General features: G+C 39.0%; 1 protein-coding gene across 1 annotated transcript in view; it reads right to left on the bottom strand.

Moving 5' to 3' along the window:
* Positions 1-15,175, bottom strand: part of trpc5a (transient receptor potential cation channel, subfamily C, member 5a) — a 131,113-nt gene that overhangs the window by 24,619 nt on the left and 91,319 nt on the right. The window contains exons 9-12 of the mRNA XM_088016255.1: positions 9,764-9,901; positions 8,204-8,402; positions 5,273-5,412; positions 1,563-1,763 (exon numbers count right to left, since the gene is read on the bottom strand). Coding sequence (XP_087872381.1) covers positions 1,563-1,763; positions 5,273-5,412; positions 8,204-8,402; positions 9,764-9,901 — 678 coding nt within the window. The remainder of the gene's footprint in view (positions 1-1,562; positions 1,764-5,272; positions 5,413-8,203; positions 8,403-9,763; positions 9,902-15,175) is intronic.

Below are 15,175 nucleotides of genomic sequence, written 5' to 3' on the forward strand. Positions count from 1 at the left end.
TTGAATAAAAAGTACTAGTTCCACTGGGGCCGTAACCTAGCAACCCCAGCCAAGCCCAGCCCGTCACCTAGCAACCCAGATCTACTTCTACTGGCAGATTATTTCACTTATGACAAGATATTTCCCCCACGTAATAAGTGAAATAATCTGCCAACAGAACTGGTGCTTTTCCATCCATATTAAGGAATTATTTACTTAAAACAAGTTTATATCTGGCTGAAAAGTCATATTTAAGTTAATTTTGTCTTATTTCAAGCTGGACTAAAAATACTTGGTAAGATTTTGTGTTTTTGCAGTGTGCATCCCTGCAGGCTCTTTTTAAGCACAGCTTTGATCTCAAACAGAACAAAAGCAAGCTGCAGTGACGTAGAGTTGGAGCCTCAGGCTCACTATGATTGTTTTGGAGCCCACAGGGAGGCGAAGCAGCCCACATGTGAACTGAGTTTTAGGTCAGGAGCTCCCTTGAGAAAGAATTAATAAATCCTAACCGGCGTGAAGCAGACCTGCAGCATCTGTGAGCTTTAAATTCAAGGATTCAGGATGCACGAATCAAAAGAGATAAAATCTGGGTGTGTAGTGATGAACTCTGATCTGAACCTTCAGAGCCATAAAGTCCCAGTTACAAAGTCGGCCTTCTATCACCTGAAGAACATTTCCAGAATTAGAGAACTGATGTCTCAGCACGATCTAGAGAAACTCATCAATGCTTTTATCTCTGGTTGATTACTGCAACAGTGTCTTCACAGGTCTCCCTAAAAAATCTGTCAGATCCAGACGCTGCTGCTGGAGTTCTGACTAAAACCAGGAAGATGGAGCACATCACCCAGTTCTACAGTCCTTCACTGGCTCCCTGTAGCTCAGAGAATACACTTTAAAATACTGCTGTTGGTTTATAAATCACTGAACCGCTTAGCACAATGTGTCAACCTTCCAGAAAAGTATTTCTACTCTTCAGTAAAACTTCTGGATTTTCTACCCTGAATGAAAAACAAACATGTTTTCACCAAAAATTCACCAGACACACATCTGCTGATTTTGTTAAAGTTCAAGTTTTTTTATTGAAAGAAACTGGTTTGGAAAAAGTTTATTTTGCCTGATTTTATTTTTTGCTACTTATATGAATTGTTGTCATTATGATCCTTAAAATACCAAAATTTCCACTTAACGTTATGTTTTGGTTATGTCATTTTTAAATATTAAATGTTTGATAATTTGATCAGTTACTTGAGTAGAAATTTTACCAAATATCTTTTACTTGAGTACAATTTTTAGGTACTTTACCCACCTCTGGTTTTTATGATTTTGAACTGCCTTGTTGCTGAAAGGTGCCGTACAAATAAACTCAACTGATTGATTTTCCAGGCAACGTCATTTTCTTCTGTTGTTTGAATGTTAACAGGAAACACTGGAAGCCTATTAGGTCCGCTAAACTGGTGTGAGAGCGACAACCGAGATATATGAATGGAAATCGGAAAGTTAGCAGCGATTAGCAGGAAGTCATTAAAAAAAGCAACACCTAATGAGCTTTCTGTTCCATGTGCGCAGTCCTGATGATGCCTCACCAGACAGTAAATGAAGAGAAACTTGAGGATGTCCAGCAGCATCCTCCCCAGAGAGATCTGCAGAGGGCCGAGGTGGGAGTTGGCTGTGAAGAGGGAGATGAGTCTAAGCGAGCTGAAGATGTTGGCGATGGCGAACAGAGCCTCGGCGATCAGCGTCGGGTGCCACATCTCCCACTCCTCCCTTGGACGAGAGGAGTTGTACTGGAAGGAGAGGAGGAGGAAGAGAGAGAAGAGGGGAGTGGGAGGAGAAGAAAAGGAATAAACGCAGTCAGTTTGACTTCACGACATTCAGGTTCGCTGTATTCAGTCTAACAAAATCAGTCCAGCAGCTTCTGCACCACAGTTACCGACGGCAACAGAAAAGAAGGGGGGGGGGAGCTGTCAGTTACTGGTTGCTATAGTAACCACCAACTGCCAAGAGCAGCCAATCAGATTAACAGAACTTAAAACACCAGTAAATGTCTGGAGAAATAACTTCAAGACTAAAAACAAGTTCAAAGAATAAATGAACAAATTCTGACAAACTTCACGTCGATAATGTTGCTAAAATAAAACCCGTGTACTCTGATCGCCTGAATTTGTCAAAATTACAAAACATTTTGACACAATGAATTAGGGAAACATATAAATTAGCATTTCTGAAATGCCAAATGAGTCCCATCACGTCTCATAACCAACACTTTGACTGAATTACACACTAAAAACAAAGTTGTGCTCCGTCAAACTGTAAAGCTGTTTGACAGAGGAATACTAAAAGGATACACTTTTAATATTCAATTCAAACTCACACTAACCGACTTACATAAACCTACTGACGGGTCGAACAATGCGACCAGTCCTAACAGTTTCAAAATATGGATGAGTCATCTGTTTGTCAGGCTTTTCAGACTCTTGGATACTCATGTATAAAGTCACATCAACCATACATTTATACAGTGATACTTTTTATATGTTCAGCTGTAGTATTAACCGGAAGATCCTTACTTTTCTCTATAAAACAAGCTTAAATTGGTGAAGATTTTTCTGTAAAACATTAAAAGCTGTCTTTTTTTCCTTCCTTTTTCGTTCCTGCCATTTTCCTCCTCGCCTCGCCGCATTTTCTCAAGCTTTGCTTCCCTCCTAATTCTAAATTCAGCTATGAACCCTCCACAGCTCTGGAGTCTAGTTACCTCTTCCTCCATTAATGCTCCCTGTCCTTTTAAAACACACATGGGTGCACAACCGGAAACAGAAAGTACGAACGCAGATCCGAAGCATTAATTAATTGCACCTTTTCTCGGACGCATCAAGTTGGATGACGGAGCAAAATCTCTCAGCATCTCCAGGTGATTTTTAGTGCTGCTGAATATTTTAAAGAAGAATTAAAAATACAAACGGAAAAAAAGTTTCCAGCTGCTGCTCCTTTGTGTGCATGTCAAAGGAGGTATGTGTGTTTTAAATGTATCTGTATGCATGTAATTATAATGCAGACCTGTGTAGGTGGGCCACCCGCCACCATCAGTGACTCACAGCTGTTGCAGATGGCCCAGCCGTCTGGTGTTTGTGTGAATGTGTGTGTGTGTTTTTTATTACATCATTTTCTCTTAATTAAAGAAGCTGTTCAGCTCTTTCAAGTGGGGCTTGTCAGGAATATTTATGAATAGTCAGCACCTTACCTGCAGTAAACTCCAGTCTGAGTGAAAATTTGGAGAAATCTCCTGATGCTAACTCAGAGTCTAACAAACAGCTACATAAAGGAGAGGTATTCAGTTGCATTCAGGATTGCTACTTACTTAATCCATGTTTAGCCCTTTTAGGCTAAACATGGATTAGGCTAAACATGCGTCGGCGGCGACGCATCCAAATTTGCAGTACCGTAATTCCGCCACACGTAGCGCTATCTGAAAAATTCCAACGGTTTCTGAAAGGGGAGACGTTGCACTTTCCAGCAAGTATCGGGTTAATACGGCAACTTCACAGCTGCAGCTGCAGAGAGCGTAATTAATCCGGGGGGCACTCGTTTAATAGACGGTATATTTCGAAAATAACTTGCTGGATATTGAAAGTTCCAGTTGTTATCGATACATGGGTAAGTATATCATCTCACAGGACATTTATTTAAAGAACTACTTACAATTAAAATAAGGAAGATTTATTTAGTCAGACGCTTGAAACTCCGGCGTAAAAGGGTTAGACTCAGATTTAAAAGCTAAGGTTGTTGCTTTCTTTAGGAGTGGCTTGGCACACAAGCAAATACTCTGGTAAACAAATGAAGACATTATAAAGGTCTCAATATCTTATCAAGCTAACAGCTAGCTATGGTCAAGCTAACAGAACCAAACCAACAAAATGGTCCTGTTAGCTGCAACCAAGCTATTACTAACTTGGTTACAGATAAACTAGTCAAGCTAACAGCTACGTATCATCAAGCTATAACAGATAATTATGGTCAAGCTAACAGGACCAAGTTAACAGCTATTACTAACTTGGTTACAGCTAAAGGAGTCAAGCTAACAGCTACTTACCATCAAGCTGTAACAGATAATTATGGTCAAGCTAACAGGACCAAGTTAACAGCTATTACTAACTTGGTTACAGCTAAAGGAGTCAAGCTAACAGCTACTTACCATCAAGCTGTAACAGATAATTATGGTCAAGCTAACAGGACCAAGTTAACAGCTATTACTAACTTGGTTACAGCTAAAGGAGTCAAGCTAACAGCTACGTATCATCAAGCTATAACAGATAATTATGGTCAAGCTAACAGGACCAAGTTAACAGCTATTACTAACTTGGTTACAGCTAAAGGAGTCAAGCTAACAGCTACTTACCATCAAGCTGTAACAGCTAATTATGGTTAAGCTAACAGAACCAAACCATAACAGTCAGCTATTATTAGCTTGTTACAGCTAGTAGCTACTTATTGCTAAGTTGACAGCTACTAGCAGTCAGATTTACAGCTAACTAGTCAACATAAAAAAATTAAATGATCTTAGAAATCAAGCTAAGAGCTAACACATACAGATGAAAAGCTACTTTAAGTCAAGCTAAAAGCTAACAGATTCTAGCTTGGCTATAAGTATTCTGATAGCTACTCAGTGATAGGAAGATACAGGAGTAAGTTTATAATTCTCTTAACCTCCTAAAATAAGTTAATCTCAAAATCTGATAGTTTTTGAGATTAAAGGATTAAAGCTAACAGGTAACCATGATTTTTTTTTACTTCTTGTCAGCTTTGTACAAGAAATTTTGTTATATTATCATTATTTTGTCAAATGAACAATGTCCAAATTGCTGTGTTTTTATTGGCTGCTATTTAAAACCTATTTATTTAGCATCGTTTATACTTGAAAACCTGCACACAGTTTTTATAACCAATTATGAGTGCCCTAATTGGGACTTAATTTGTATGCAATAGTTCTTTACAACTGAAAATGAGTCTGCAAACTATCAGTGTTATTTTCTCATGTCTCATGTCATTGTTGTGTTATAATTTGCATTACCAACAGATAAACACGGCTCTATTGTTCTGGCTATGGAGAAATAGTTCATCTCCCCTTTACTGCGCAAACAAACCAATTGCAACCATTTACATCTGCCAGCTGCCTGTTGTTCCATCACTGCCTGATTACACAGTATTGCCACAATCGCTCAGTTTTATTGCACTTCCAGATCTTCAAACATTAATAGCCTCGTGATTTTCTCGTCTATCACGGTGCCAGACGTTTTACCTTGACATAAGCCACTATCTTCAGAGAAATGGTGGCCAGGTAGAGGGAGTTCATGGCAAAGTCCATTAGGTTCCACCAGTCATGGATGTACTCTGTGAATCCCCCATCCCACATCTCCTTGATCTCTGCCCAGATAAAACCTGAAACACACAAGCAGACACATCCCGACATCGCTGGCTGTTCATACATCAATGTGTTTCTCTTTCAGCAGACACAGGTCATTAAGCAGGGAGCGAGCATCTTTGTTCCCTATGACTGACTTTACATCAAGCCAAGCTTTACTCTAAATTATTCAGAAGACGTTTCCTCGCTGGAATAAACAAGAGTTTAAGGCTACGATAAGAGAAGTGACCTTGGTTAGCTTGGTTGAACCCTTAAGTCTGATATCAATCCCTCTGGTGAGTTTGGTTCTGTGACACATCGGCTCTGTGGCTTTTCAGTGACCCGAATTTTCAGACTGGCTTGACGTGCAAATCTAAATATTTCAGCAGCTGCAGTTATGCCAAACCAAGAGGTTGTACTGCAAAAACAAAATCTTACCAAGTATTTTTGGTTTAGTTCTAGTGCAAATATCTAAGCACACTTGAAATATGACAAACTAACTTATATGTAACTTTTCTGCAAAACATAGTTTTGTCTTAAGTAAATAATTTCTTAATATTGTTAAAAAAAGTAGTAGTTTCACTGGCAGATTATTTCACTAACAGCAAGATATTTTTCCCTTGTTATAAGTTCATTTATCTGCCAATAGAGCTAGCACTTCTCCTTGTTATCATCACTTACTGGTAAAGTATACATATTAAAAATTTAAAATGTCAGCATTTATTCAGGTGGACTTAATTTTTTTTTAAATCAAGGGAAATGTTTGGTTAGAAAATATCCAGAGTAATTAGTCAAGTCCTATGTTTTCAACTACTGCAACATAAATACAAAAATGCCAAACTAATTTAGTTTTATTCACTGTTAGCTGCAATGATGGAAACAATCATGGGAACTTAAGCAAGAATGCATCCGTAACTTTGAATAAGCCGTTTTGTATGTGAAATTTGACAAAATCTTCTCAGGCCTAATGGTGTAAAAATGGTAGTAGTTGATTTTACGATTTTTATGCTTTCTTCAGGTACAAGCAATAAATTAAAATGCAACATTTTCATATTTTTAAAGTGATTTTGACATTTTTCCCCACACAAATTATAATGTTTGCCTCCATATCAAACAAATTTTATGGCGTTTTGTGAATTCATCAAAAAAAAAAAAAAACTACAGATGGAATATCAGCTTTCAATCTTTATGAATTTCTCAATAACTTGACATATTCCCCGTTTAGTCTAAGACAGTTTCTAAAGTAGAAGGAAGCGTATGAAGTGACGCAGAGCAGCAGATGGTTTTATATTTTTCAGAATGATTACAATCAGGATTTGGAAATGATTGGTGTCAGCGCTTTGAGAGAAAGAAGACGGAGATGTAATCATTTATTTTTCACACCTGCCCACTCACACCCACTCACCACCTCCCCCACGCGCTCCGACCACACACATCCGCACCACTTAAGCCCACAGATATCTCTGAATGATTAGCAATCAGCCACAGAAAGTAACCTGGGATGTTTCTGATTCGTCTGTTTTATGGAGAGGAGACAGTTTGGCTGTTTGTTTGGGTGTGAATCGTTCAAATTTATCTGTAAGATCTATTTTTATTACAAAGACTTTGAAACATTTATTCAAGTGCTGTCGTGTTTTTTGTCGGTTATTTCAAAGTCAGATTAAATTAAGGAAGAACTATATGTTTCTTTTTGTTGGATTACATTATTGTAGGATTTCACAGAAATGGGTCCGAATTACTGAACAATTCGGACCTGCGTTGGAATCTTTTGATACCTGCTTTGACAAGATTTGTATTTGATAAGATTTGGATTTGATCACAGCTGAATATAAGAATTTAAGATTATAAGAATTTGTGGCTATGTTCTTCTACGTACAACAAAAATGATGCTGATAGCTGTTTTGGTTTGAGTATTAAAGACAAAGTTTTCAGAACCTTGTTACGTCTGAGTGACTTTTGGGGTGATTTCAGACCTGATAGTCCAGCACATTTGGTTTGATTGGGAAAAAAATTGCAACACTTTCTACCTTTTCAGCTGGAATCAAATGCTTTCAGTAACCTGTTCCCCTCCTGGCCCATGGGGGCGCTGCACCAAGGATCAATGGAGGAAACAACCTGAAAACCTCTGAAGAAGACTTGCATGCAACTTCCTGCTTCAAAAAAATGTAAACAAAAGTAGAGCGCCATCAAATTTTAGCAGTTGTAGGATTTCTATTTTGTCTTTAGCAAAAGATAAGAGCAACTTCTCCTGCTGGTGCTACAAACAAACGTTTGTTTTGGTTGTATTCACCCAGAATGCCTTGCACTGTAGTCTGTTTCTTGTTCCAGTCCGCTTGGCACTCACATAAGCATTCAAACTGCATCAGAATTCACTTCAACTGAATCAAGATCTGGGTTTTCAGACAGACCAGAGTTCACTTCTTGTGTCACACAAACAATTCCTGACAAGTGACAGAATTTTTATTAATGAAGTTGTAGTTTAATTATTGATAACCAGACATGCAGCAGATGATCAACTGAACAATTCTGATTACACATTCACACTTCAACAAACAAACTCGACTTTCTACAGAGTTCAGTCAAAGCGGACTAAACATGGCTGTGAAAAATGTCAGACATCAAAAAGACCAACAAACTAAAGAAATGTTGACCAAGACAACCTTGAAAGCTTAGAAGGAAGTCTGAGAGTTGAGAAGTATAAAAGATAATGGGTTCGTATTTAAGAGTATGCCCTTTAGTAGCTCAAACACATTAGAAATGAAATGTACCACGGGGACGAATCATTTGTTCTGAATTAACTCCGGTGTGACATTACTACTCTGAACTCACCCAGCACCCAGGGAAGGATCATCCACTCCACGATGGTGGGTGGGGGTCCCTGCATGTGCAGGTTGGTGCGGGCGATGTGCTGCGACGCCAGCAGCAGGAGGAAGAGGAAGGTCAGGTAGGACGCGGTGTGGCAGATGAACTTGATGAAGGGTTTCTTGATGAAGCGCCCCAGAGCACTCTTTGGGGCCAACAGGTAGATCTGAGGAGGCGGGAAAGAAACACAAGCCGGTTGGATGGCGAAGAACATGGCAAACAAAAAAAAACAAAGAGTCCCCCCCCCAAAAAAGAACGGCCCTGCAGAGGATGGTGAGGGGAGCTCAGAAGGCTGTTGGAGTCCCAAAGTTACACTGCAAAAAGCTTGTTTTATGTCAATAATTCCTTAATACTGATGAAATTCCACTGGCGCTGTTACCTAGCAACCCAAGCCAAGCCCAGGCGGTCACCTAGCAACCAAGTTCTAGTTCCACTGGCAGATTATTTCACTTATAACAAGAACATTTCCCCCTATAATAAGTGAAATAATCTGCCAAAAGAACTAAGGTACATTTATTCAATTACATTTACTTGAGTAACGTTTTTTGAAACTTTGACTTTTAGTTTTATTTTAACCTTTTACTTTCAGACGAGTAATTTTAATATGAGGTATTTCTTCTCTTGTAAGAGTAACATTTCTGTGTCCTTTACCCACTGATAGAATATGACCAAATTTCATTTTAACTTTCTTTACACATATAGGTCAAGTTAGAGATGCAGAAATAAACATCTGCAATCAGTTAAGATGACAAGAAAAATATACATACAGCTTTTATAATGCTAAAACATTTTATATTTTTATTTTTCAGATTTACTCCGTTTTCAACTTGAGTCATTAAAATGTCCAGAAATCAGCAAAAAACCTTCATAGAAAGACATTAAATTAAATTACAACATTTCATCTAATTAGATAATAGATAAACATCTCTTCATCTCATAGCAGAAAAAAAATATTTTCAAACATTTTTAGCAATTAGAAAAGTTATTAGTGGATGAAATTGGTTGAAAAACTCAATCAGCCTTTTCAGTCAGTGCTGAAATCCCATTTTGTGTCCTCTAACATTTAAGAAGTTGCAAGCTTACAAGGTTTTACAAATTATGCATGTTAAGTAGTTTGTGTTAAGCATAAATTAAGCAACAGGAATGAATTTGGTTTACATGTCGCTCCAGACTGGTCGTGCTGGAAACTGAAACAAAAAGCAGCTTGAGGAACCAGACGATGTTTACATGATTTGTCAAAACCCTGATGTGCAGATCAGGAAGATTACACGACTTTAAACACTTTGACTACATTAATTACTCTTATCAACATTACAGCCAGAGCCAAATTAACTCAACTGAACCAGATTGGTTTGCTCCTATGCGAGTCTGCATGTTTATTTCCGAGTGACGTAAAAGAAAAAAACAGTGACTACCTGAGAAAATGTGGCATTAGACTCAGATGATTTGGAGCTTATTCTGTCTTCTGTCTCCTTGCGTTTATTAGCCAGATAAACTTTATGAGTGATGCTCCAGTTTGACTCTTACCAGTGAGAAGACTGGGAACAGCAGTCCGATGATGAAGCAGGTCACCAGTTTGACGGCCCAGTGTCGCCTCCTCCAGCCCGGGAAACCGTCGTACCACAGAGTGGCCAACAGCTGCTGGCAGTTCGGCTGCGCTACAAACTGAAACCAGACGGAGAAACGGGATTAGAAACTTTATTACTTACTAAAGTAATAAACTAAAAAGTATAAAGCTAAATGTTGGTTTGTCCTCCATGTTTGATTCTTGTTCTGGGTTGTTAAGTAATAAACTAGGAGGAGTTTCTGTAGGTTTTGCTCTGATATGAAGCTAAATGTTGCTCTAAAACAATGAGCACTCCACAATTTCTAAAAGTGAGTTCTGGATTTGTACAAACAGCTGGTCATATTTAAACAACCGATGGCTCAGAGAAGCTTTCTCTCCCCAGTGGTTGGGAAAAACACCATTATGTTTACGTCAAATGGTTTCATCAACTCGGCTTCCTAAACTTTATAGACTTGAATACATTTCAGCTGAAACAGACAACGCTCCAGTGATGCAACACTACAGATGTTATTTCTTTACTGCAAAACGTCTTAGATGAGTACGGCACTTTGGTTTTTGTTTTTTTTCTTTGCGGTCACAAAGTTGTAGTCGACCTGCTGTTGTGGTCGCTTTCATTTACATCTCATTAAATTCCTCCTTTGATAGTTCTGGCATTAAACCAAAGCCTTTTGTCCCTGCTGGACATTAAACCATGTCCCTTTATGTCCCTAAAAACCAGACAAGTGCTTCTGTCAGGTTTCCATTGTAGTTCCTTCCCTGCTTGTTTTGGTCTTTGCCGTCCCATGTCTGCGTCAGAGTGATTAGTTTGGTGTGGGATAAAAGTCCAAACACTATAAATTAGCTTCTCACTCTAAAAGGGCTGCAGCTACAGAAGGTTATCTATCACTTTAAGCTGTGTGTGTGTGGATAAGATAATGCTAAAAGTGTGTTTTCCCCTCAAACAAACATCCTATTAAATAAATGGACTGAATAAACACCAGCGCTGCACATCCCACCTTCACACAAGGACACACAACTGTTATCAAGCAAACATTTAGCTAAAAGCTAAAGGAGGCAGCCTGCCAAAAGATGATGGAGTCGGCGCCTGCGGCTGTCAATCATGCGTGATCCTCGGCTACGTTTTGACGGAGGAACATTTGGCGATGGCTGTACATTTCCACACGTCCTTGTTTTCTTTTGAACATTTCTTATCGGAGTGGGCCCGTTTCATAAACAGTTGATCCTGGCACGTCTTATCTGGAACGTCCTCATCTGTTAGTGTTAGACTGAATCACTACAGTTTTACCAGCTTCGAGCGCCGCAGCATTTTGTTTTGTGCGAAGAGGGAAAGATGGACGTGGAGATGTTTACAAGACTTTTTTTTTTCCTGCAAAGTGTTTTACTTTAAGACTCTCAAGTCTCTTTTGACTTCAGGAACAAAATTCAAAGTGCTTCACATGATAAAAACATAAAATACACTGCAAAACCACTAAATACCTCAAGATATACGAGATTGTTTTATTAATTTAAAAAGTAGCAGTTCCACTGGAAGATCATCTCACTATAAAACATTTGTTCATGTTACAAGTGAAAATTTTTGTTTATTTAGTGGTTATTAATTTAAAAGCTCCTACATCTTGCTGAAAAGTTACTTCTGGGTTAGTTTTGTCTTATTTTAAGTTGAGTAGGGTCTTTGCATTAGGAACCAGACAAAAGACAGTTAGATTTTGTGTTTTCTGCAGTATTTCATAGTGAAGTAAAACCAACTTATAAAGTAACTTTTCAGCAAGACGTGTTTTCAGTAAATAATTCCCTAATATTGGTAAAAAGCTCTAGTTCCATTGGCAGATTATTTGACTTATTACATGAGAAAAATATCTTGCTATAAGTGAAATATTCTGAAAATGGAACTAGACATTTTACATCAATTTAAAAAAAAAATTTACTCAAACAAGCTCTTATTTTTTGCTGAAAACTTGCTTAAAAGTCAGTTTGGTCTTATTTGAAGAACACTGGGATATTTGCACTAGAAACTAGACTAACAATACTTGATAAGATTTTGTGTGTTTTCTGCAGTTTCTTTCAAACACTGCAAGATTCACCAAGGTGACTCACTGCAAAAAGACTTAATTTTAGTGGACATTTTTTGTACACTTGAAATAAGACAAAACTAACTTATAATGTAACTTTTCAGCAAGATAGAGGAGCTTGTTTAAAGTTAATAATTCCTTAATATTGGTTAAAAAGTTGTAGTTCTTTTGGCAGATTATTTTACTTGTATGTGAAAAAGTGAAGTGTGTGAAATGTCCCAGTGGAACTAGAACTGGGGTTGCTAGGTGACGGGCTGGGCTTGGCTGGGGTTGCTAGGCAACGGCCTGGGCTTGGCTGGGGTTGCTAGGCGACGGGCTGGGCTTGGCTGAGGTTGCTAGGTGACGGCGCCAGTGGAACTATAACTTTTTCATCATTATTAAGGAATTATTTACGTAAAACAAGCCTCTATATGTTGCTGAAAAGTTACTTGTTAGCTTTGTCTTATTTCATATGTACTCAGATGGTTGTGCAAGAACCTAAACCAAAAATACTTGGTAAGATGTTTTTTGCAGTGATATTTATAAAAGAAATGACAGATTTAAATGAGTAAATTTTTTTTATTTACTACACAGGCGAAACTTAAATGAATGAAGATATTGAGTGTCAATTTCCTGGAATATTTTAAACCTCTGGAAGTTGAGTGTAAAAGTGTTGATCTTCCATCTGTCTAACGTGTAAAAACAGAAAAATGAGAACAATTGGCCGTCTTTGAGGGACTGTGGAGGAGTTATTTCTAAAAAAGCCTCTAAATGTGAAAACTTTGCTGTGGAGTTTCTGCTCTCGGTTTGAGTTTTTCCTGGTCTTTCAGGCTCGGGGAGCGACGGAGGCTGTGACCTTAGCGCTGAACAGAAGCGGTTTGTTGAACCTCCGCCGGGTAACGCACGCTGCCAGAATGTGAGCGAGAAAATTGGATAATGCATGTATTTAATTATACAGATGACACGATAGAAGCAGAGGAAGAGGATAAACGGGAGGAAGCAGGAGATGTGTTAGAAGTCAAACCAAGGAGCCTGCTGCAGCTTCACCTCCTCCTCTCTCATCCCTTCCTCTAATCCTCCTCTTCATCCTCAGTGCTCCTCTTCTTCTGCCTGTTCACCATTTCTCCTTCACATCCCACTTTGCTTCTTCACTTTCCTCAAAATCTTATTTCTTTCTTCACTTCTTTTTGTCTGTTCCTTTATTTATCTCTCTTCTTTTTCTCTATTTTCTCTGCCTTTCTCTTTCCCTCTGCCTCCTCCTCTCTCTTTCCCTCTTTTCCCCCCATTTCTTCCTCTCTTCCTTTCTTTCTTCCTTTTCTGTATTACTTCTCTCATTTTTCTGCCTTTTTCTTTCTCCATTTTTCTCTTTATCCTTCTTTCTTTCTCTCTTGTTTTCCTTCTGTCTCCTTTCTTTTTCTCTCTGTTTCTTCCATCATTTTCTCTTTCCTTCTTAATATCTGTTCTTTTTTGTACCTCCCATTCCTTTTCTTCTTCTCTCCCTGTCTATTCTGTCTCCCTCTCTTTTAATCTATTTTCCTCCCTTTCTTTCCGTCTTTCTCCAAACTCCTTCCTTCCCTTTTTTTCTCCTCCACCTCCTCCTTTCTTTTCTTGACCTATATTTAGTCTGATGTCCTTCTTTTCCTTTCATCTTTGGTGTTTCTTTCCTTCTTAATTCCTCTCTTCTTTCCTCTCCACCACTAATCACAAATCCTCATCCTCCTTTCTCCTTCACTCCATCTTTTCTTAATATTTAATGCATCTCTCGCTGCTTTTCGTCCCTTCTGGCACCCTCCTCCATCCCTTGTCCTCCTCATCCCTCCTTCCTCTTGTCTCTTTTCCTTATTCTCTCCCTGTTCTCTTTCCTCTCTCGCTCGTCTCCATTGCTTGTTCCTATGGCAGCGGTATGCTAATGAAGGACCTGAACTACAGCAGTCTGCATCTCTCTCTCTCCCTTTCTTTTTTCTGTTTTAGGATGAATCTCACAGAGTTCCAGCTGGAAAACATCTGTGTCATAATTTACCAAACCTGTTTGAGTTGGATTTCATTGAAAACAGCCTCTGAAATCACGTCTGACAGAAAATAAAAAATGGACGCCTCTGACAGGAAGTGGTGTGTTCTGGTGCCGTGAGGCGCGTTAGAAACCACCAGTGCACCTTAAACCCAACCTACGGATCAGCTCCACTTGCGTAACGCGATGGAGGACGGTGGGTGGCGTGTTCATCATCGCTGGTCAGTGGAAATCAGCCGGGAGCCGCAGGATGATCAACATAAACACAAAGTCCAGGAGGAATCGGTGAATCAGTGAGCGGTGGGCGATCAGGTCGCTTCCAATCCGAACCCGATAGACTGAAGTTGGACTGCAGTGGCAACAATGCGGTGCAGGTGTTACCAGAGGAGGGAAAGTACAAGAAGATTTTACTCTAGCAAGAGCAGCGACACTTCAACAAGGTTTTCCTCTAGAAGAAGTAAAAAGTAGCCGACCAAGAAATAACTCAGCGGAGTTTGGAGGGATCACTGGACCGACATGTCATAAACCTGAAGGAGTCTTTATGAATGACTGCTGTCATGAACTGACATTCGGTAAATAACGACACGTTTAACATCTACTTTCATCGGTCTGTCTGCCTCTTAGTTTAAATAAAACCAGTTCAACCAAACTTTGGGTCAGGCTTCACTGTTGCATCTCATCATCGTCCATCTTTAAAATTCAATTTGAAAGGTCACAGCAGCAGCCTCAAAGGCATTTTCAATAAATCTTTAAAAAAAACAATTCTTTGGTTTTAAAGCATCTTTATCCATGTTGAAGGTTTTTACTACGTTTTTAAAGATCAGCTTAGCCATCTAAGCATCGTCATGCCTAAAAGATGAATAATGGAAATGGTGGTCAAGATGGGAAATGGTGCCAAATGGTAAGGATCAAATTCAACTTTGGGAGAAAATTTTCATTATAAATATATGAAGTTTTCTTATTAGACCATCAAATATCACTTGATCTGGAAAAACACTCAAAATCCTGAGATAATACAGATGTTAATGCCAATATATTGACTAGTTTAGTGTAGATTAGCAGTTATACGGCCTTCACTGGTACTTTAGGTCATTTCTTCACCCAACTATGCTTCCCTCCATCCATGGTTTCTTTTACTACATGTCATTTTACTCCTGAAAACTGGGGAAGCACCCTTCAACTCGATGATCAATTTCCGGTCCGTTTTAAATTGATTACCGCGCTCCGTCTGCTCTGCTGCCTCTCTCTCCCAGCAGGCCAGGGCAGTGGTGTGAAAACGGCACAGGATAAAGTCTCAAACTTAATCTCAGAGTGCC

This window comes from Poecilia mexicana, unplaced genomic scaffold, assembly GCF_051168715.1.
Source record: "Poecilia mexicana isolate PSO_F unplaced genomic scaffold, ASM5116871v1 scaffold_18, whole genome shotgun sequence".
Lineage (NCBI taxonomy): Eukaryota > Metazoa > Chordata > Actinopteri > Cyprinodontiformes > Poeciliidae > Poecilia > Poecilia mexicana.